This window comes from Schistocerca piceifrons, chromosome X (genome assembly GCF_021461385.2).
Source record: "Schistocerca piceifrons isolate TAMUIC-IGC-003096 chromosome X, iqSchPice1.1, whole genome shotgun sequence".
NCBI classification, from domain to species: Eukaryota; Metazoa; Arthropoda; class Insecta; order Orthoptera; family Acrididae; genus Schistocerca; species Schistocerca piceifrons.
This window is the reverse complement of record NC_060149.1, coordinates 520860634-520884317: the sequence shown is the minus strand read 5'-3', so window position 1 is coordinate 520884317 and position 23684 is coordinate 520860634. Positions and strand designations below refer to the sequence as shown.

Sequence of the window (23684 nt, the reverse complement as noted above, 5' to 3'; positions counted from 1 at the left end):
TAAAGATATACTGCAAATTTTGCTGTGTTTTAGTTTCCAAGTATTTTAAATCTTGCACTGTTAAAAATATTCAAATTTCCATAACGTCTGCTTTCAAGAAGTATAATTAATAACAGGACGTCACAAAAATATACATTCGCCAAACAATGGTTTTATATATAAACAAGAACAAGGAGGTCTGACAGACTTCTTTATAGTAATCATGTTAATGACCTTTCATCAGTAAAATTCCTCAGTGCCCAGTTTCTTTTATTTGTAGATGATACACACATTGCCATAAATAGCAAATCAAGCATAGTTTTAGAAAAACTGGTTAAGAAAATTTTCATGTACCTTAATAAATATTTCCTAGCCAACTCTGTTTTTGAACTTTGAGAAGACACTATGTGCAGTTCAGAACTTTTTAAGAGGTATATGTCTAAAATATTATGACAAGGAGTTAGAAGAGGTTGACAGTGATAAATTCATAGATTATGATTTGATAACAAATTCAGTTCTAAGGGGCATACCACAGAACTGCCCTTTATTTGCAAAGGGTATGTTGTCAGACATAGGTGACATAAAAATAAAAAAAAAAGAAATTAGCATAATTCACTTACTTTCATTCAATAATGTGTTATGAGACGTTTTTTGGGTATTTCATCAAGCCAAGCTAAAGTTTTCAAAGTCCAAAGTGGGCAATACAAATTATCTGTGGTGTTAACTTAAGAATGTACTGCAGGAGCCAGTTAAAAGAACTCAGGATAATAACTACTGCTTCCCAATACACACTGACAAGCCAAAAGATTATGACCATCTGCTTAACCACTTGTTGGGTCATCTTTGTGATGCAATATATCGCTGATTCTGCTTATCATCAATTCTACTCTTCGTTGGTAGATTTGTGGAGCTATGTTACAAAAGGTGTCTACACACAAGTCATTTTTTTCTCAGAAACAACCGACTGCTGATTTGTGTGTGTGGTGATGGTGCTCGATAGCGACACAGATGGGAACCACCGGATTCACATCATGCGAATTTGGAGGCCAAAACATTAACGTGATTTTAATATCGTGCTCCTCAAACCACTGTAGCACGATTCTGGCATGGAGACATGGACAATAATACTGCTGAAAGATGACATCATCATCATGGCCTCTTCGATTACTCCCACAAGTTCCTTACAAGTGTAGGAGAATGCATAGCACAATACTGCTCCCACCAGCTTGCATCCATGGCACAGTGCACGTTATGGGGAGCCATTCACCTGGACAGTAGTGTTTGTGGACTAGACCATCAACCTGATATAGCAAAGACATTATTCATCTGACAAGCTGACACGTTTCCAGCGATACACGGTCCAATCTCGATGATCCAGAGCCCACTACACAACTGACAATGTTGTTGGACCAACATGTGCACACACAGGAGCCATCTGCTGCAGGGCTCCTTGTTCAACAATGTGCACTGAATTGTGTGGTATGAAATACATGTGCATCCACTGACATTGTGCTCTTTCACAAGAGATGTCTTAAGTCACTATGTATCGAACTTTATAGAGCAGACAAGCCTCCAAACCCCACATTCAGTGAAGAGTCATGGATGTCCAGCCACTTAGCGCCTGGTGGTACTTTCACTGCCATTCTACCACTTTCCGTAGTTGCTCACAACAGTCGCACATGAACATTTGACCAACTTGGTCGTTTTCAAGATATTCATTCACGGGCTCTGCACAATACGAGGTGCATTCAAGTTCTAAGGCCTCCGATTTTTTTTCTCCGGACTGGAAATAGGTAGAAACATGCGCATTGTTTTAAAATGAGGCCACGTTCATTGTCAATACATCCCAGAGATGGCAGCACCGTTCAGCAGATGGAATTTTACTGCCAGCAGCGAGAATGAGAACTGTTTTAAATACTTAAAATGGCGAAGTTTTCCTTACTTGAACAGCGTGCAATCATTCGTTTTCTGAATTTGCGTGGTGTGAAACCAATTGAAATTCATCGACAGTTGAAGGAGACATGTGGTGATGGAGTTATGGATGTGTCTAAAGTGCGTTCGTGGGTGCGACAGTTTAATGAAGGCAGAACATCGTGTGACAACAAACTGAAATAACCTCGGGCTCGCACAAGCCGGTCTGACGACATGGTCGAGAAAGTGGAGAGAATTGTTTTGGAGGATCGCTGAATGACTCCAGAGTTGGCATTTCTATGGGTTCTGTGCACACAATCCTGCATGACGACCTGAAAATGCGAAAAGTGTCATCCAGGTGGGTGCCACGAATGCTGACAGACAACCACATGGCTGTCCGTGTGGCATGTTGCCAAGCAATGTTGATGCGCAACGACAGCATGAATGGGACTTTCTTTTCGTCGGTTGTGACAATGGATGAGACGTGGATGCCATTTTTCAATCCAGAAACAAAGCGCCAGTCAGCTCAATGGAAGCACACAGATTCACCGCCACCAAAAAAATTTCGCGTAACCGCCAGTGCTGAAAAAATGATGGTGTCCATGTTCTGGGACAGCGAGGGTGTAATCCTTACCCATTGCATTCCAAAGGGCACTACGGTAACAGGTGCATCCTACGAAAATGTTTTGAAGAACAAATTCCTTCCTGCACTGCAACAAAAACGTCTGGGAAGGGCTGCGCGTGTGCTGTTTCACCAAGACAATGCACCCACACATCGAGCTAACGTTACGCAACAGTTTCTTCGTGATAACAACTTTGAAGTGGTTCCTCATGCTCCCTACTCACCTGACCTGGCTCCTAGTGACTTTTGGCTTTTTCCAACAATGAAAGACACTCTCCGTGGCCGCACATTCACCAGCTGTGCTGCTATTGCCTCAGCGATTTTCCAGTGGTCAAAACAGACTCCTAAAGAAGCCTTCACCGCTGCCATGGAATCATGGCGTCAGTATTGTGAAAAATGTGTATGTCTGCAGGGCGATTACGTCGAGAAGTAACGCCAGTTTCATCAATTTCAGGTGAGTAGTTAATTAGAAAAAAAATCGGAGGCCTTAGAACTTGAATGCACCTCGTAATACTCTGCCCTTTGCAAAGTCACTAATATCGGTGGATTTCTCCATTTGCAGTGCATATCTTCGCTAGAGTAGTCCCCCATCTTTCTTTGCTTGGCTTACATACTTTTCTTACTGCATCAAGTGCCTGCAACGCTACCAGGAGGCATCCAACCCTACAGTGGGCAGTGGTCATAATTTTTTGGGTGATCTGTGTATTTATTGCTTAATTAAAGTTGTCTTGAATAACATATCTTTTTCAGATAGCTACATCAGTTCACTGAATCACTACTGCAAATAATTTTCAGTAACTTGCCAGCAGCCATAAAAAGCTTAGCTACTTATGAAGTTCAGTTTAAGAGGATCCCAAAAAATTTATTGCAGGTCAACTCTTATTCCACTAAAAAAATTATTAGTAGAGATACGTATGATTGCTAATAATTTCAAATAATCTGAGTGTAATACAAAATCTGGATGAGAATTATCACATGCATCTCAGTGCATTGCACACTGATATATTTTCTGGCAAATAATTTTAATGACACTTAAATGAAAATACAAGATCTGTGCAAAAAATCCTAGAACTTTATCCACAAATTATTTTTACACTTGCCTTTTATTTATTGTGCATGGTCTCCTTCAAAATACTCTCCTCCACAATTGATACACCGTTCACTGTCTGCGAATTTTCTTGTCTCTTGTCTATCATTGCAAATCTTCATCCTTTCAACAGGGTTTTCAAATTTGGAGATAAAAATGTCCACAGCGGCCAGGTCTGGAGAGTACAGAGAAAGAGGCACCACAGTGATTGCATTTTTTGTGCAATAGTTTCACACCAACAGGGATGAATGTGCGGGTGCATTATCATGATGCATGAGCCATGAATTGTCTCGTCACATTTCAGGCTGTACCCTTCTCACATTTTCTCGCAGGTGCTGCAACATGTCCCGATACTACCATTGATGAACAGTTTGTCCCAGTGGCACAAATTCACAATGAACTAATCCTTCAAAGTTGACAAAAACTATCACCATGGCTTTGACATTTGACCTGACATGAGGAGACATTTCTGGTCTTGGAGAACCTTTCCTGATCCACTGTGAAGACTAAACCTTGGTCTCAACACCTTAACTGTAGACTCATATATCATCACAAGTTATGGTTCTCTTAAGGAACATCTCTCTCTCATTTGCAAGATCCAAAAGCTCTTCACAGATTGCGAGGCAAAGGCCTTTCTGGTCTTGACTCTTAAGCTGTGGGACGAATTTGGTGGCAACATGATGCATTCCAAGATGCTGTGTCAGGATTTCATGACATGATCCAGCTCAAATGTTACATTCTTCTACAATCTCTCAGACAGTCAGTCTTCTACTGGCATGCACAATTTTATTGGCGTTCCTGACACATGCACTGTCGTTAGACGTTGAGGGGCGTCAAGAATGAGGGTCATCTTTAACTTCTGTCTGGCTATTTTTAAACTATGTGAACCATTCATAACACCGAGTAAGGCTTCATCACCATAGGCTACCTGCATCATTTGGTGTGTCTCTGTAAAGGTCTTCTTGAGCTTCACACAGAATTTAATGCAAACACATTGCTCCTCTAACTCGGCCATCTCAAAATTCGTAAACTATGTGACAATGTCCTACTCGGTACACCACTGAACAATAACTAACAGACATACAATGAAACTTCTGGCAGTTATAAATTAAACACAGGCATGTGCAGGGATGCCAACTGCATTTTGCTCCAATACACCACTGGTGCAAAGTTATGAATGTTCAGAGTTTTTTGAACAGACCTTGTATGTTTAAGATTTCTGGACTTATTCCAGATCCATGAGTACAATTTAACTTACAATGTGTGGAAAAGACATTAGGATTTTCTCTCTCTAAGTATGTATTATGCAACCTTATTCCATGACATACCCTATGCTCTACATCATTGAGGATCTCCTCCCACTGGATCTATGGAACATGAAGTATATCTAATGTAAGCTAATCTGGTAACACTGCTTGTCATGAATAAATGAACCTTTCAATGAGAGTAAATAAAACTAATGATGATATTAAATTTTAATGAATTTGATTTTCTAAATAACTGAATGCACATTAACAATACATAATTTTGTAATGAAAAACAGAAATCAAATAACATTCTTAAGAGAAATGAATATTTTATGAAACTTATCTTCACAGAGTCGAATATTTCGGTTTAACACACAATTATTGACAGTGTACTTTTACGAGATCAAGCACAAATGTACGAGAATGGAGAAGAAAACCAGACATTGCCTATTTCAAGGAACTAGCATGGACTTCACCTAATTTGATTTAGTGAAACCACAGAAAACCTAAATGGCTTGCCATGTCAGTGCAATCAGGGCGCAAAATCTGCAGCAAAAAAAGGTGTGTCTGCTTAGTAAGTGGAATCTTATGAAGATATTCAGGCTGGTGTGAATTTTGACCTACTATCAAGTGCTCTTCCTTCATCTCGATGCCAGTTTACTTGCAAACCACATTTTTTCTCGGTTTGTTTCAGATTTGTGTTTGACAGTAAAGTGTATTTATAATGGCTATACAGAAACTTATCACAGCAGTGGACTGTTTTCTTTTTTCTTATTATATAAATTAACTTCCTACTTACTTTTTATCCTTGCTCTATTTTGATAATGTGATGACCTTTAGAACTGGAACAGGTGTAGACCTTTAGGACTAGAAGAGGTGTATTTCTCCTAAGTTGTCCATGTTTGTGATATCTTTGCAGAAATAGATTGGGATGGGAAATATAGCATTGTCACAATTGTCAAAACCTGTTTCATTTGTAATTTTCTGATGACATTATCTTCTTTTTCCGATAGCTTAACGGAGTTTCAGACAAGTTTTGATACCATGTCTGAATGGACTAACCAAACAGAACTTTTTTTATTAATCATACCAAGATAGATATTGTGTCCAATTGCCTTACGGAAGGCATAAGAATGAATGGAAAAACTATAGGTATACCCAAGGTGAACCCCATCTAGAACAGACAAATCCTGTCTAGATAAGACAAAGACTTTCCAAAACAGACAGAACAAATTAATCAACAGAAGAACAGCGAACATACTAAAAACCAAATTTATCTTTCAGTTTTCTTTTAAAAAACTGCAACACTCTTATCAAGAGGGGGAGGGGGGTGGAAGGGGGTGGGGGGGGGGGGGAGAGAATCTATCAGTTCTCATCTGTGCTATGTAGAAATGACCACTAACCAAAATGAAAACAAAATTGTGTCATCATTCCGGTGCTCAAATCCGGTCAAAACCCTCTTGATGTGGATAGCTACCTGACCATCAGCCTCACCAACATTCTTTGTAAGCTGCTGGAACATATAGTGTGTCGGCGGTTGAAGATGACGAGGAGATGGCACTTGTAGTCAGACGAGAGATGTTTAATCATCTGACAGTGGATCAGGTACGGCCCACGAGCTGTGTCAGGGCAATGTGCAGGGGTGCTGAGGAGCTCCCACTCTGTAAATGGGACATTATAGGGTTCACTGTGGCAAGTAGTGAACGAGAGAACTTTCCTTTCCCCTTTCCATCTGCCGTTTCAGGGTCTGAAAGGCTGGGGGGGTAGTTCTCTGACACAGAGGCTCGAGCATAGTACTCAGCAAAGTGCTCGGCAATTGCGTATGCGTTGGAAGATAACACGCCATTGATGTTAATGCCAAGGACACCCGTTGGGGTCTCGTACCCAAAAAGACGTCTGCTCTTCATCAAGACTTGGGAAGGTGATGTCTGACACCCAATGGTCGACACGTACCTCTCCCAACATTCCTGTTTCCATCATTTTGTAAGCTGGTGAACACAGACTCTGAGCCACTTTAAAGGCTATTAGGTGCTCTAGGGGAGGGTGCTGCTTATGTTGGTGTAGAGCTTGCCGATGGTCTTTAATTGCCTCAGCAACTTCTGGCAACCACCAAGGGACTGTCTTTCGCTGGGGGCACCCTAAGAATGAGGGATCGCATTTTCTGCCACAGAAACAATCGTTGTAGTGACCTGCTCAACGACAACATCGATGGCACCATTTGGGGGAGATTCAACGGTGACAACAGAGGTGAAGGCTTCCCAGTCTGCCTTGTTTAAAGCCCATCTGGGTAGGCGTCCATGGGCATGATGCCGGGGGAGTGACAGGAGGATGGGGAAGAGGTCACTATCACACAGGTCGTCATGTGGTCTCCAGTGGATAGGTGGGAGAGGGCCAGGACTGCAAACCGAGAGATCAATGGCTGAATATGTGCCATGTGTCACATTGATGTGTGTGGGGACACCTGTATTTAACTGGTAGAGGTCAAGTTGTGACAGTAAATTTTTGACCTCCCTACCTTGGCCAGTAAGCATGGCGCCACCTCACAAGGGGTTATGCGCGTTAAAATCTCCCAGAAATAGTAAAGGTTTAGGGAGCTGATCAACCAGTGCAGCCAATACGTTCAGGGATACTGCACCATTTGGAGAAAGATATAAATTGTAGACAGTTATTTCCTGCGTTGTCATTCTGACAGCCACAGCTTCAAGAGGGGTTTGAAGGGGCACAGGTTCACTACGTACTGAGTTCAGGACATAAACGCAAACTCCACCTGACACACTATTATAGTCTCTATGGTCCTGTAATATCCCTTATAGCCATGGAGGGCAGGGGATTGCCGGGAACCAGGTCTCCTGGAGGGCCATGCAGAAAGCAGGTGTAAAGCTTAACGGTTGCCATAGCTCAGCCAGGTGGTGGAAGAAACCGCCGCAATTCCACTGGAGGATTACGTGATTGTGAGACTGGGAAGGCATGAAACTCTCAATGAGGCAGTCTACGCCTCAGGGTCACCTACTGCCGCCAGATGAGTACCTATGTAATTGACATCCATTGTGTCCGAGGGCCCAGTGCGATCTAGGTCCTCAGGGGACGCCAGAATCTCCACCTTATCCTCGGACACAGAGCTTCCAGGTAGTGGTGGTGTGGGTGCCACCGCAGTGCCTTGGTTCTTGGGGGTCTTTTTCTTTTTAGGTTTCTCTCACTGATCCTTAGGTTTGTCTGGCTGGGAGGTCTTCACTGATTCAGTCTCAGGGACTAAGGAAGACTGTGAAGTCCTACGACCAGTTACCTGTGGTTGCTTCAGCCACTGGCAGGTGTCAGCTTTGCCACTGGTAGGAACCTGGGAAGGGAGTGACCCAAGGGATCCTTTCCTGGCGAGAGGAGCCAAAGAAGACTTACGCTTCTCTGACTGAGAAGCGGGGACTAATGTCCCCGATGGTTGGGGGGGGGGGGGGGGTGTTGCTCCTGAAGTAGGTTGTGCAGGAGCAACAGGGAGGGAAGTGCCCCCCACCATCAAGAGGCAGGTGGAGTCTGAAGGCCCTGAGAGCCAACTGTAGGCAGCAGAACAGAAGATGGTGGAACTGTTGTCATAGCAGCAGTGTAGGTTGACATCATATCAGCGTAGGTCAGTCGGTCCAGGGTCTTGTATTCCATTATTTTTCTTTCTTTCTGGAGAATCCTGCAGTGTGGCAAGCAAGGTGAATGGTGCTCTCTGCAGTTGCACAGATGGGAGGCGGAGAACATGGAGTATTGGCATGTGATGGACGTCCACAATCTCAACATGTGATGCTGGAAGTACGGCAGGAAGACATATGGCCGAACTTCCAGCACTTAAAGCACCGCATCGGGGGAGGGATATATGGCTTTATGTCACAGTGGTAGACCATCACCTTGACCTTTTTGGATAATGTGTCACCCTCAAAGGCCAGGATGAAGGCACCAGTGGCAACCTGATCATCCCTCGTAACCTGGTGGACACGCCGGACGAAATGGACACCTCGCTGCTCTAAATTGGTGTGCAGCTCATTGTCACACTGCAAAAGAAGGTCCCTGTGATATATGATAGCCCGAAACATATTTAAGCTCTTATGGGGCGTGATGAACACAGAAACATCCCCAAGCTTGACACAGGCGAGTAGTGCCTGTGACTGGGCAGAGGATGCTGTTTTGATGAAGACCGACCCTGATCGCATTTTGGACAAGCCCTGTACCTCCCCAAACTTGTCCTCTAAATGCTCCACAAAAAACTGAGGTTTCAAGAAAGATTCCCCATCAACTCTTGTACATATGAGGTACCAGGGTGACTGAGCTTCACTGCCATCCTTAGCCTGGCATTCCTCCCATGGTGTGGCCATGAGTGTGTGTGGGGGGGGGGGGGGGCGGAGAATGATTTGGGGTCCTATTTCTTAGCATTGAAGTTAGACCTTGATTGCTTAGAGAAGCAAGAGACGATGTACTATGTTTCGTGGCGTGTCATCCTCCCTGATGCCACCCATTCTGACCAGGATCCCTCCCCGTGGGCACCACCCAGCCGCAGCAAAGGCCACCTGGCAGCATGGCCATTGCCAGGAGTCCCCTATGCCCCAGGGTGACAGGCATCTACTCCTTAGCATGTGTGGGGAGTTAACAGCACAGGCAGCAGCAGAGCAATCCCTGTGGGGTCAGGGGGCTACAGCCAACAGGGTACATGGCGGCCCCACCACAACGGACAGGCTACTATGCTCGATATCAGGGGCAAACGAGCTAAGAAGTCCATTATCATAAACAGCATAGAAAAGCGATACTGCACAGAGGATGAAGGAAAATGCACCCAGGAGTGTGACCTTGCCCAACAGCTGGAGAATGAGGGGAAATGTAGATCCGTGCCGACAAAGGATGCCAGAGGTCTCGGTGCACGATGGACACTATACACCATGTAAGGCGCCCTTCCCCAATTGGCTCGCTCTTCGGGTAAATTTTGAAAAATGGTGGTCAAACCCTACAGGGGACCATCACATAAAGGCCTAAATGTGTGAAACTCCTTTCAGTCACCTCTTACGACAGGCAGGAATACCTCGGGCCTATTCTAGCCCCCGGACCTGCAGGGGATAGCAGTATTTTGGCTCTACATTTATAAAACTGAGAAGGTGAAATGAGTTTCACTTGAAAAGTATTTGGGGGTAAATGGCAAATTATGAAAAAATGGAACATTTCCTGTTTTATTGTTAGTTTTTGAAATTTGTATCACAAAACAGTCATACATAAGCAGTAGCAAGTTGAAAAATGTATTTATTCACAGTGCTTTTGCTGCCTCCATAATGAGCAGTTATCATTTCAAAGCACTCCTAATAAAGTTTCATCTTTGCAACAGGGATAATTAACAATCAGAAACTGACCCTCTCCTCAAAATATGCACATTTGTTGACCACTTAACTTCTGTTGTTCCTACTTCCTATGCTGTAATACTGATTAAGATAATTGGGGATTTAGAGAAAGCATAAAATTTCATGTCTAATTCAAGAAAAAAACCTCAGAAATACAGCATAAAGTTGCTTCTTATTTTTGGAGTGTGTCTTATGTGCAACACATGGTACTGCATGCTGGGAAGAGGAAACAGACATTATTGCATTTCTCAAGAGACTTCAGCAGAAGTCCTTCGACAAAAACTCACTGTGTGTATCACTATTGTAGTTCACTTACTTTTGATTGAATGTGGGATCAGATCATGAAATAACTGGGCATGTGTATGTTGAACAGAATGGAACTTCCAAAAAATACTGTTTTCAAATGTCAAATTGAGAAAGGAGAAATACTTTTTGCTAAGAGGGAACATTTGTTGTGCCTGTGCTGAAGAAATAAAGTGGGGAGACACAAATGACATTTTGATGTTGTTGACATGCCATACAGCATATACACTATGTGATCAAAAGTATCCAGACACACGGCTGCCCTCCATCGGTAATGTGGGAACTCAATATGGTGTTGGCCCACCTTTAGCCTTGATGAAAGCTTCCGCTCTCACAGGCATATGTTCAATTAGGTGCTGGAAGGTTTTTGGGGAATGGCAGCCCATTGTTCACAGAGTGCTGCACTGAGGAGAGGTATCGATGTTGGTCGGTGAGGCCTGGCATGAATTTGGCGTTCGGAAACATCCCAAAGGTGTTCTATAGGATCCAGGTCAGCACTCCATGCAGGCCAGTTCTTTACAAGCATGTTATTGTCTTTTAACCACCCCACCACAGACCGTGTATTATGAACAGGTGCTCAAATGTGTTGAAAGATGCAATCGCCATTCTCGAATTGCTCTTCAGCAGTGGGAAGCAACAAGGTGCCTAAAACATCAATGTAGGCCATTCAAAACAACAAGGAGTGCAAGCCCCCTCCATGAAAAACACAACCACACCATAACACCACAACCTATGAATTTTACTGTTGGCACTACACACGCTATGACATTCATTCACTATACCCACACCCTGCTGTCAGATTGCAACATTGTGTATTGCAATTCGTCACTCCACACAACATTTTTCCATTGTTCAATCATCCAATGTTTACACTCCTTACACCAAGCAAGGCATCGTTTGGCATTTACTGGTGTGATCAGTTGCTTGTGAGCAGCTGCACGACCATGAAATCCAAGTTTTCTCACCTCCCACCTAACTGTCATAGTACTTGCAGTGTATCCTGATGCAGTTTGGAATTCCTGTGTGATGGTCTGGATAGATGTCTGCCTATTACACATTACAAACCTCTTCAACTGTTGGCTGTCTCTGTCAGTCAACATACAAGGTTGGCCTGTACACCTTAGTGCTGTACGTGTCCCTTCACATTTCCACTTCACTATCACATCAGAAACAGTGGACCTAGGGATGTTTAGGAGTGTGGAAATCTCACGTACAGATGTGTGACACAAGTGACACCCAATCAACTAACCACGTTCGAAGTCCATGAGTTCTGTGGAGTGCTGCATTCTGCTCTTGCACAATGTCTAATGACTACTGAGGTTGCTGATATGGAGTACCTGGCAGTAGGTGGCAGCACAATGCATGTAACATGAAAAACGTATGTTTTTGGAGGTGTCTGGATGCTTTTGATCACAGTGTAAATCTGACATCACTGTGCACTTATCAGCAGGTCCTGTCACCAACACAAACCCATTCAAAAGAAAACAACATGCTTAGTGGAAGAAGTTATTTTTCCATCTTTTAATTTGAGTGTCTCAAATGCTTACATTTTATACCAGGAAACAAGAAGGTCAAATGAAAGAAAAAATGCAGGCTAATAGATGGCAAACAACTTTGTTCTACACGGAGGCAAACATACAGAAACAAATAACTCTCTAGGTCTAAAACAAGCAAACAGTGTAAAAGGCATTTTCCACACAAATTACAATGAACAGAAAAAATCAAATCCGAGTCAAGTTTGTAAAGCCCATGCACACACCATCAAGAAAGAAACTGGCAAAATTTCAAGAAAGATAACTTGTTGGGGCACCCTGATTGAGGTGTTGCTCCATATATACCTGACTGTTTCAAAATCTATCATAATGGGGCAAACTGTATGACTAAAGCATGTACAAATTTTTCCTCAAATTAAAAAAAAATCATAAAATTAAAAATTTGTCTATGGTGTTCTATTTAGGTAAATGTATCTAACATTACTGTATTTCAATTTATTATTGATCACACAATAAGCTTGTTATCATTTAATTACTGATTTTTAGAAAACTTTTTTCTTACTGAAAAATTACTAGAACTGACTCAGTGCCACATTGGGAGCGTAATACCAAAAGTGTTAAGTAAGAGCTGTACTCTGTGGTAAGTATGTTGTCATATTTATCTCCTGTGGATTATACTAAGTATATACACTACTTTACCACAGACACAAAAATTATACCTATTATACAGTAGAGTGATGATATTTGGAAAGTAAGTCAATAAACAACATACCATTTTGATAAGTAAAATTCATATAACTTCACAGGGCACCTTAGTGGATTTTCTTCATTTTCTTGCTGCTCATACTTTCTCTTTTTCTTCGTCTTTGTTCTTCCATCTTCAGCTGATGAAATTTTGGTTAAATCGTGAGATTATTGCTCAACAGTAACAAAAAAAGCAAGAAAGATTGAAAGAAGATGGCATATCATAATTCATACCCCTCATTGATGGTGGAGGATAAAACCGTAGAAGAGCAGACGATGTGCCTCCACTTGCTTGGCCTGGTCTTTTCCAATGTTTCATTATATGAGCAAAGGACAGTTGCATATGGTCATCGACAGTCTATTGGGGAAGAAAAGAAACATTTATACTACAAGTAAATAAATGACTTATACAGGGAACTATGTAAAATATGTTCTTAAACAACTATTTTTCAATCCACAAGCAAAATTTCACATAGTGTGCTACACAAAAGTAATTCATAGGTTGTGTAGCAACTGTATATTCACTGTCTTAAAAGCTCAATTGCTGCTGGGGATTTGCTGTAGTCAATGCCACAGAACCATTACAAATACAGGGTCAGTGATTCACTGATTGGAACTATATCAAATCCCCCGTCTGATAATCCAGATTATTCTAATTCAACTAAGGTAAATCCCATGATCATTCCTTCAAAAATGCGATGACCGATTATATTTTACATCCTTTTCCAATATAAGCTTGTTCTCTGTCTGCATTTTTTCACTGTTGATGAGCTGCAAAACACAAATCTTTGTTTTCGAGGATTCTGTCATGGAAATGTGGGAACATTACTATAATGAACAATGCACAATAGTGCACAAATATTTTAATAACCAACAACAGATGGGCAGCACATGTTTAATTGAACAAAATTTGTCAGATAATCATATACTGAAAATTCACTACTGTTGAGCTATGCCATAAAATGATAGACCATCAGCAACGAGCAAACGTAAGTTCTTCTGGTAAGCAGACAAGGTTGAATATACAGAATGCATTCTCACATTGGAATGAAGTGTGCCCTGATATGAACTTAGAGCACCTGTCCACGAAAGGTAAAGGTCCTGGGTTCAAGTCCCGGTCCAGCACACAATTTTAGTCTGCCTGGAAGTGGCTTTGTCATTTTGTCTAACAAGGCTGCTGCTGCGTTACACCACATTACACCAATGATGCCACTCTGTATTCACTGAAATCGCGATGAACAATGCAAGTCTATAGTATTTACATTTTTCTTAATTCTCTTCACTTCAATACAATGATGAAATGTCCTGGTTGAATGTAAATCATTTAAGGAGTAAAGCTAACGACTTTGGGGGGGGGAGGGTGATTTCATCTAGTAGGAGCTTCTGAAGCAGGTGCATCATAAAAGTGTCTTGGGCACAATTAAGAATTTTCTAAGTGTCCGGACCGTATAGGACCTGAGCTACGACAGAGACATTACAATCAGCTGTGCTAGATCTCTTATTTTGAGTTCTTACTCAGATATTTGCATATATGGCATGAAGTCCATGTGAAATTGTGAAGCCAAAATGAAAGTTATGTAAAAGCACAGAAGTTTCCTATCTAAAGGGCAAATGTTGCTAAATGTCATACTGAAGGAATAAAATGTGCCACAGGAATGTGAGTTCCAGTTTTCCTAGTATTAATAAAAGAATGAAAAGTGACAAACTTTCTAAACTTTATGGGTTACCTACCCATCACCTCACTTCATTACATTACTGATGTGTCAAAACATAAACTTACTGGACTTGTAACATGCAAGCAGATACAATTTTTGGATATCAGAATCAGTCATGTAGCATGGAGTTAAGTTTGAATAAAGAAGACACCTGGGAGCAGCAATGAGGACACTTTAGTGGCACATGGTCAATGAGAATACACCTAATATAATGTCCCAAGCAGAAGCAACATAGTTAGTGCTCACTCCTGTTTTAGGTGCACCACCACTGTATTAGGATACATTTATGCTGCAGACTCACTGCTGGTGCATTGCCTCTCACTGCTCACCAGGAGCCTTGTTACATTTATGCTGCAACATTGCTGGTTGTGCAGGTTTCTCCTTTCTCGCCAGGAATTTTTACCCCACGGCTGTTTACACTGCTAGTTGAAAGGACTACTTGCAGTGCGTGATGCCAAAACAATATTCGTGCATCATCTGACAGCTATAATTGTGGTTCATTCACATGAAAAATTTTGTTATTGACAATATGAAAGAAGAATAGGTGTGAAGGCACACTCTGAATGTAAATGTACTGCAGATATTTGTGCCAACTCTAAAAACAGTTCAAAAATTATCCCGAGCACTTTTTCAGAAAGTTATGACTGTTGTAACAAATTTTACAATTTTAAGTATTACTGAACCAGTATAGTGTAAGATGTGAAGATTCAACCCAAAATTATACAATAATTTCTGATGAGTAATTCATGGGCCTCCTCACTCTGAAGTAACACTTCATCAATTTTTATCCACATCTACTTCATATACTGCAACTGCCACATGTAGATTTTTATGCAGTTATTCTAATGAAAGAAAAGAAAACAATACATTACCTGAAACATAGGAACTAATTTCCAAAAATTATTACACCTAGTATTATCCCTCATGAGGTGGTCACAATTATCTCTCTGTCCCTTGTCCCTGATAACTTTGCGTCCAAAAATGGCTGAAATAAGTGCATGCTTAAAAATCATCACTTCTAGTCCTCACAACATTACAGTCTGTGTATAGTGGTATCATTGGTAGGATATTGGGAAAATGAAGTCAATCTACACAGGAGATTGCTTACAAAATGCTCATATGACCCATCCTAGAACATAGCTCAAGTGTGTGGGATCCATGACAAATAAGACTATCTGCAGACATTGAAAGCCTAGAAAGAAGGGCAGCACCAGTGTCCACACGTTTAGTTGAGCATGAGAGACTGTCACAGAAATGCAGGAAAAGCCTGAGCTGGAAGATGCTCACAGCTGGATACAAAACTATCTCTCAAAAAAGTACTTACAACATTGCAAGTACCAGTATTAAGTGACGAATCTAGGAATATATTATAGCTCCATAATGATCAGTCTTGCAGTGATCACAAAAATAAAGTTACATGAAGATAAGGGTAACCTAATGACAGGTGGGACAGTGATTTTTCGGAAGCCACTTTTCTCATGCTATATACCTTAATAAATGGTACACTGGGAAATATCTTCTCCCATGCACTTCACAGTAGTTTTCAGAGTGTGTATGTAGATACTGATGAAGTAGATGTACACTGTGTGAGAAACTATGCAACTAGGAACAGCCAACCACGAGGTTGCTAGAGTGACCCTGAAGCAGCCAATCATGGGTCAAGTTTCAGGACATGCATCGATGGTTGCAGAGGAGCGCTAACCAACTTTATACCAATACTTGGCAACGATTGTAGTGAACAGTGATGGTGCAGAATAAGTGAACTGGTATGACAAAGTGGACTTCATCATCACCAGGCCACAGCAGCAAGCAGAAAGGTGGCGGCATGAATGCATCCTTAGTGTATGGTAACATTAGTACGAAGTGAGGTAGCATTCCAGAGGAACTGAATGCAGACTGTGGGCTATGGATGGTGGATAAAGAAGGTATGTGCTAGGCATTAGAAATTTCAAGAGTCAGGATTTGTAGACCTCTATTATCCAGTGTGCTTATTACTTGCAAGTGTAACATACAAATGGAATTTATGAAATGCTTAAGGTTCTTACAGAGAACAATACATCAAGAAGGGAAGGAAACTGAAATGAGAAATAGAGAAAGTCCATATATTTTTTAAGCAATCAATAGCTGGTTACAGAAGAAAACTTACATGGAAAGACAGATAAACAGAATCAGCAGAATGATGTACGAGAGAGATAGCTGTACATTTGATTAACACCAGTTCATTTCTATGAAGAGACTTGTTCATACTTATCAAACATATACCTCTGTTCATGTCTACATTGCTGCTTTATTTAATTCATCATCCACATTCTGTCTATAATTCCTTCCTTATCTTTTACTATTAACATATCAGTTTATTCAGCTACCCCATCTACATTAGGGATACACTATTTTCACTTTTCTTTAGTCAAATTATTTCTCCAATGTAGCTTTTCTGGGTGGAGGAAATAGTACATTCACAGTTTATCTCTGATCGTGCATTCATATTTTCTTTTAATCAGTAATAAACATCCATCATCATTCTGTTCATGCCTTAAAAAGTAAAGTTCTCATCAATCCAAAGATCGATTTGAACACCACAGTGCTTTACAAGGCATGATCCTGTTGCATTTGGTATGCTGTTGCCTTCCCCTTCCTTTACAATCCTAAAATCAAGGACATTTAATGGACAAAAAAGTGCATTATAAATGCTATGTCAACAACATGCTGTTGCTTGTAGATGGAACTCGGGACGACACTGATACAACTCAGTATAATCCCACTTTTACATTCCTGGAATTAATGTTTTCCTGCCGTTTATGACTTTTTTTATCACTCCCGTCAAATTTCCTAGTCCACAATGTTAATTCGCACCCAATTTTCCAATAACATATTTGTAATTTTCCCACAATTTACACTTTATGAAAAAATGTTGGTGGAGAAAAAACTGATGTAAAATGACACTGGCATGGCGTTGGCCATCAAGTAGTATTTAGCAACATTAAGTGGTCAAGTTTCTTGACACTTTCTCTACTCAGCAGATCTGAACCAGTAAATGGGTAAAAGTTGGAACTATCTGTGCCGTATGTCCTGCTGCAAGGGGGATTCAAATAATGATGATATGACCAATCACAAACTTTAATAAACCATCTCCATAGCACATGTGCAGTTTTGTGATTGTTAAGATCACCGTGACACCTTCATCAAAGCACATTTAGCGCATTTTGTCACTTGGCCACTTGTAGTGCTAGTGGACACCTTCACTCACTCTACATTGTTCAAATGTTTTTGGTTTAAATACAGTGCCCATTACATATTTTTTCATGCTGAGCAAAATATGTTTCAAGAATTTATTCTGGTTGTCAACAGCAGTATTTGTGTATGGATTCTTTTTGACGTTATACAAACAAGCTACGTGAATGATAGTTTGTACACATGTGGTTTTCTACACAACTGAGGAGGCACAGTATCAGATAAACTCAAAAAGATGACAACAGTCCAAGAGATGCAGAACCACACACATGCAAACATCACTCAAAATACTTATGTAAATATTTGCACTTGACAATGAGGAAAAAATCTCGAAATTCATCATGTTCAGCATGAAAAAATACTTAACTGGTGCAGTGTTTCAGTATTTAAATAACAAATGAGAGCTGCAGGCTTTCGAAAAACATCTATAATGATGCATGAAATTGTGTCAAACGTTTCTACTTCCCAGGCAGTCACTACTTCCAGTAACATCAGTGGTTTTTATTAGATAATAAAATTTTACTAGATAATAAACAAGTCCCTGACAAGTAGTTTGATGCTTATTGTGCACATATATCACACAAAGTACAAAAATGCATACATATCTTTTACAGCATAAAACGTTATTTCCTACATTTTACATTTTCCTGCATTTTTCTGAAGTCCCTTGAAAATTGTTAAAGTGGGGTTTCTCTGTGGTTGGAAAAATGTAAAGCATTCAACAACAGAAATTGAGTTCACTGTAGAGCTCCAAAGTAGCAACCTTATTCCAATTTTTAGATCTTGTGGTAACGAGGCAAGGCAAATCACACACCTCCAACATCTTTAGAAAGCCAATACCAACAGGTGTTGTGATTCCTAACCAAACGTCGCATTTAGAAGCTTAGTGCACAGAGTCATTTATATCTGGGACCAGGAAAAGTGAATTAGCAAAGGCAGTGGTTGATAAAATGCAGTGTCCATCATGTGGCATGAAATATATAGGACAGATGGGGAGAAAATTTTCGACAAGGTATAGAGAGCATGCAGACATTTCTACACTGGGCAGTTAACATAAATCAGTGGTTGCTGAACATATATGTGAAACTGGTCACCTGCTAAATGGCATAGAAAAGGATTTAGGGGTGATGCATGTAAAAAAGAAAGGAGAGAAGCTTGACCTACATGAAGGACTTGTAATAGCAATGCGCCGATATACAGTTGATAACGTACTTCATGTACAAACAGGTGAGAGTGGTAATGCTTTCTTCAATGGTTCTTTGGAGCCTTTTTTTAAAGGTTAGCATTAACACAGTATATGTAGGTTGTTGTTGTGGTCTTCAGTCCTGAGACTGGTTTGATGCAGCTCTCCATGCTACTCTATCCTGTGCAAGCTTCTTCATCTCCCAGTACCTACTGCAACCTACATCCTTCTGAACCTGCTTAGTGTATTCATCTCTTGGTCTCCCTCTACGATTTTTACCCTCCAGGGTGCACTCCAATGCTAAATGTATGTACGTTGTATAAATAACCACTGATATATTCTCTCTTCACGTCCCCTGTAACATCTCTGGAAAGCTATGGAACAGCTGATGGCTCAATGCAAACTGTTGAAGCCGTACATGTGTTTACCAAACTAGCCAGTGCATGAGAAGGCACCTGATGGACTTACAGCTGATGTGACTGGTGTTACTACTATTAACTGAACTGGCAGTAATTGGGATAAGGAGCACAAAGAATCTAGTGTTACCGTTTGTAAAAGTAACACAAGGACTTATTATGTCTGAATAACTTCGTGTGTTTTCATTTTGTGACTGTGTGTGCTACTATGTAAGAGTTAATGCAGACAGCCAGATGATGGAAGCTCGACTCCCAAAACACATTGTTGAGTGGTTGGTTGATTTGGGGAAGGGGACCGAACAACAAGGTCATAGGTTCCATCGGATTAGGGAAGGAAGTCGGCCGTGCCCTTACAAAGGAACCATTCTGGCATTTGCATGAAGTGGTTTAGGGAAGTCAAGGAAAACCTAAATCAGGATGGCTGGATGCAGGTTTGAACTGTTGTCTCCTGAATGTGGCACATAGCTGAGGATTACATTCCAGACATTAGTGGTTGTATGATAAATTTATTATAAGAAATAACTACAACATATATGTCATATGAATGCAGGTAACACAGATGATAATAATAATGAAGCTTTGGAAGTTAAAATCCAAAAGGCATTATGGTTCATATGCTCAACTTGCTTGGCACTACACATAAGAGATAATGTCAGAAGTATTTCGTTATAATTTTTTTCAAGATGAGAAATCCAAATTTTTATTTGAAACTCTCCACTTTCCATATGGTAAAGGACAACAATCATATTCTGACACAGATTTGTTCCAACTTACCACAAGATTGAAATATTTAGTATTGAAAAACATGAGGGTGGTAAGTAGAACATCAGGTGAATGGGCACCTAGTTGCTTGCTTTCCCACAGATGTTCCTCCATCACCCGGGTGGCAATTTCATCTGCAATTAATTACAATGGCATAAGTTCACTGTTCATTTAATTAACAAATATAAAAAGTTATTGCTCCCATAAATGAGAATGACATTCATCGTTAAATGAACAATGATAGGTTAAAATAGTTTTTGTTGGTTGTGTTCCACAGTTGGACACACTCCAAACATCTACCTTTGCATACATGCTATATTTTGACAACTGTTTTATGAGATATACCTGACACCTGTTACTAACAAAAACTGCACTGGAAAATTATCTCTGTGTGAAAACGGTGATACAACTAAAAATAGAATACTTAGCAGCTCCACGTGTTACAATATGTCATTTACACTGATAGGTCAAGTCTACATTTTGCACTAAAAAGAATTGTTAACTACTACTTTGTGGTCATGTTATATCATATGTAAAGTATTCCATGACTATTCATTTCAATATATTTCTACATCAGCTTTAACACATCAGTAATACAGATGTATTTCACATTTACTAAGTGTCTCAGATCTTAAGTGTCATATTTAAACCAACAGTTGAGAATCTTAAAATGAGTATCTGAAGGTAACTGAAGGACAGAAATTAATGTTGCAAGCAGTATAAGGCCTTGAATGAAGAATGTGTGCTTATATATCATAACTTAGTAAGTAATTTCCTTAGTGATATACGTGGTGCATCACTGGCACAGGGAATTTTTCCAGACAGGTTAAAATTAGCAGCAGTTAAACCATTTCATATGAAAGGTGAAAATATGGACTTAAACAATTATCATCTGATTTCCTTACTAGCATTTTTTCCAAAATATTCAAAGTAGTAATGTACTCAACCCCCCATGAACCATGGACCTTGCCGTTGGTGGGGAGGCTTGCATGCCTCAGCGATACAGATGGCCGTACTGTAGGCGCAACCACAATGGAGGGGTATCTGTTGAAAGGCCAGACAAACGTGTGGTTCCTGAAGAGGGGCAGCAGCCTTTTCAGTAGTTGCAGGGGCAACAGTCTGGATGATTGACTGATCTGGCCTTGCAACACTAACCAAAACGGCCTTGCTGTGCTGGTACTGCGAACGGCTGAAAGCAAGGGGAAACTACAGCCGTAATTTTTCCCGAGGGCATGCAGCTCTACTGTATGGTTAATGATGATGGCGTCCTCTTGGGTAAAATATTCCAGAGGTAAAATAGTCCCCCATTTGGATCTCCGGGCGGGGACTACTCAGGAGGACGTCATTATCAGGAGAAAGAAAACGTGTTCTATGGATAGGAGCGCGGAATGTCAGATCCCTTAATCGGGCAGGTAGGTTAGAAAATTTAAAAAGGGAAATGGATAGGTTAAAGTCAGATATAGTGGGAATTAGTGAAGTTCGGTGGCAGGAGGAACAAGACTTTTGGTCAGGTGAAGACAGGGTTATAAATACAAAATCAAATAGGGGTAATGCAGGAGTAGGTTTAATAATGAATAAAAAAAAATAGGAGTGCAGGTAAGCTACAACAACTTCAGGTGAACTAACACAGTTAGACTTTAATCTTTCATGTTGGAGAAGAGTTCATGAGAACAGTGTCCTGTGCTCTCTGACGACCGCTGATCAGGCACTATCAGACGTAAACTGCGTCTAGCTCCCAGCTAACTGCCAGTAAGTGGAAATCTCAGTTCAGAATGTGAGCCTTCTTTGACATCAAACTTCCAATGTATTTTCCGAAGGATCTCTGACTGCTGAAGTCTTATTTAACTGTACGACATGTCCCAGGACACTGTGGTATACCCACGTATAGATGGCGTTTTAAGCAAGTAGCTGGGCCTTATGAGGCCAGCACCTTGGAGTTATAGAGACGGAAAGTTTAGTCGCAAATGGTGAGAGGATGAAGATGGCGAATTAGGTCACACAGTAAGGTGTTTTTTAATTAATTAATTTAATTATTTATGTGAGAGATGTCGAGTTCTAAGAAGAAGTATGTAGCACCTATCTTGGAATTGCAGCATTGTCATATACACGGTTAAGTAAGCGATACCGTCGTCAACAATGCGCTGTGCACTATACCTTCATAAAGGAAAAGTCCTTCAGAAATTACGCTCAATTTAGTCATTTCTAATTCAATTCCTTGCACTTTCTGTTCCCACTGTGGAAGTCTCTAGGCTCTCGTCGAGTTTTGTTTTTCTCCTCTAGTTATCAACAGCATTGAATTCCTCCAGGACCGTGTACCTTACACGTAGCGGTTAGTGCCCACAGAGTGCCCAGCTGATCAGTTTATTCTTTCAGTTTTCGGTTTCATAAACCGATCGCCTACCTATCTCTTTCATCTGTGCATCATTGCCTCCCTCCAGGGGCCAATATGACTACTACAGTCGAAGTTCCTCTATTGTCGCAGTGTTCAGCCTTCTGACCTCTCTCGCAGCATTCATCCTCATGATACTATTTCAATGCTGATGTGAAGCTTGCTCTTATATCTCTACACAGTTATTATAATCAGAATTTCTCTCTTGTCGTCTTCCCCAGTCGCCAGGGGACCATTCATATTCAGCCTTCTGAGCCTCTCTAGCAGTGTTCATCCTGCATCCGGCCTACCCTTAGGCTATTCCTCTATTGTACACAGAGGTTTAATGAGTATCACTTGACTGTACCATCTAGTTACAAATGGTAATCGTACAACTGCTGTAAAACTGTCCCCCCCCCCCCCCCCCCATTTTTCCCAGGCATCGGAGTTAAGCATAGTTGTTTTTCTCTCGCCAACACAAACACACATTCACACACTAGTAACCCCAGATATCTGACACTGTCCTTCCACAATAACACTTTCTACTGTCGAGGCTATGTGACTTTACATAGTCCTGGGCAACAAGATGCCCCACCTGCACCGAACTGGTGTCATTTTTCTTTGTCATTTTCACATATGACTTTATGGTGTTTAGCAAATATAATGATGCATGAGAAACTTCTTCTCATAATGTGAACATTATCATACTTGGATGGTTAGCCCAAAGAGACATTTAACTTTGTTTACTTATTGATATGGAATATGTAGTAAATTTAATATGATACTTGTGTACCTCATTTCTATATTTTCATTTTTATGTAACAGTTATATTTGGGTTAAAATGGATTCCCAAGGAACTTTGATATTGGATGTAACTAACACTATGTTAAAAATTTCAATTACTTTGTCTTCCAGAATGGTAATTGGTTATCCTTCATTGATCAGCTAATAGGGAGTGTTGGGGTTCATTTTTGGGGACTGGGAAGGTGAAGCTGTGGTAAGTCCGTTCTGCAGGGAATGCCAAACACACTTCTTCCTCCAGCGCCACAGTGAAGTACTGGAACAGTGGGGGATTCAGGGTAGGCGATTGGTGGGGGGGTTCCTGTCTTTGGGGTCTGTCATCTTTTCCTTCTTCGACTCCAATGCTCTGAATCTTCTATTTCATTTCTTACTTCTCATCAGAGTACCAAGCTATCGCTCCCTCTGTCCACATGCATACGTTTCTCTTGCTGAGACCCTTCTCATTTACCATGTCATCTTTGTTAA

At 40.9% G+C, this 23684-nt stretch overlaps 1 protein-coding gene across 2 annotated transcripts in view; it reads right to left on the bottom strand.

The window, feature by feature from the left end:
* LOC124721476 overlaps positions 1-23684 on the bottom strand; it is a 454829-nt gene that overhangs the window by 5591 nt on the left and 425554 nt on the right. For both annotated transcript variants that reach the window (XM_047246471.1, XM_047246472.1), the window contains exons 20-22: positions 20063-20184; positions 12978-13101; positions 12772-12883 (exon numbers count right to left, since the gene is read on the bottom strand). In XM_047246471.1, coding sequence (XP_047102427.1) covers positions 12772-12883; positions 12978-13101; positions 20063-20184 — 358 coding nt within the window. The remainder of the gene's footprint in view (positions 1-12771; positions 12884-12977; positions 13102-20062; positions 20185-23684) is intronic.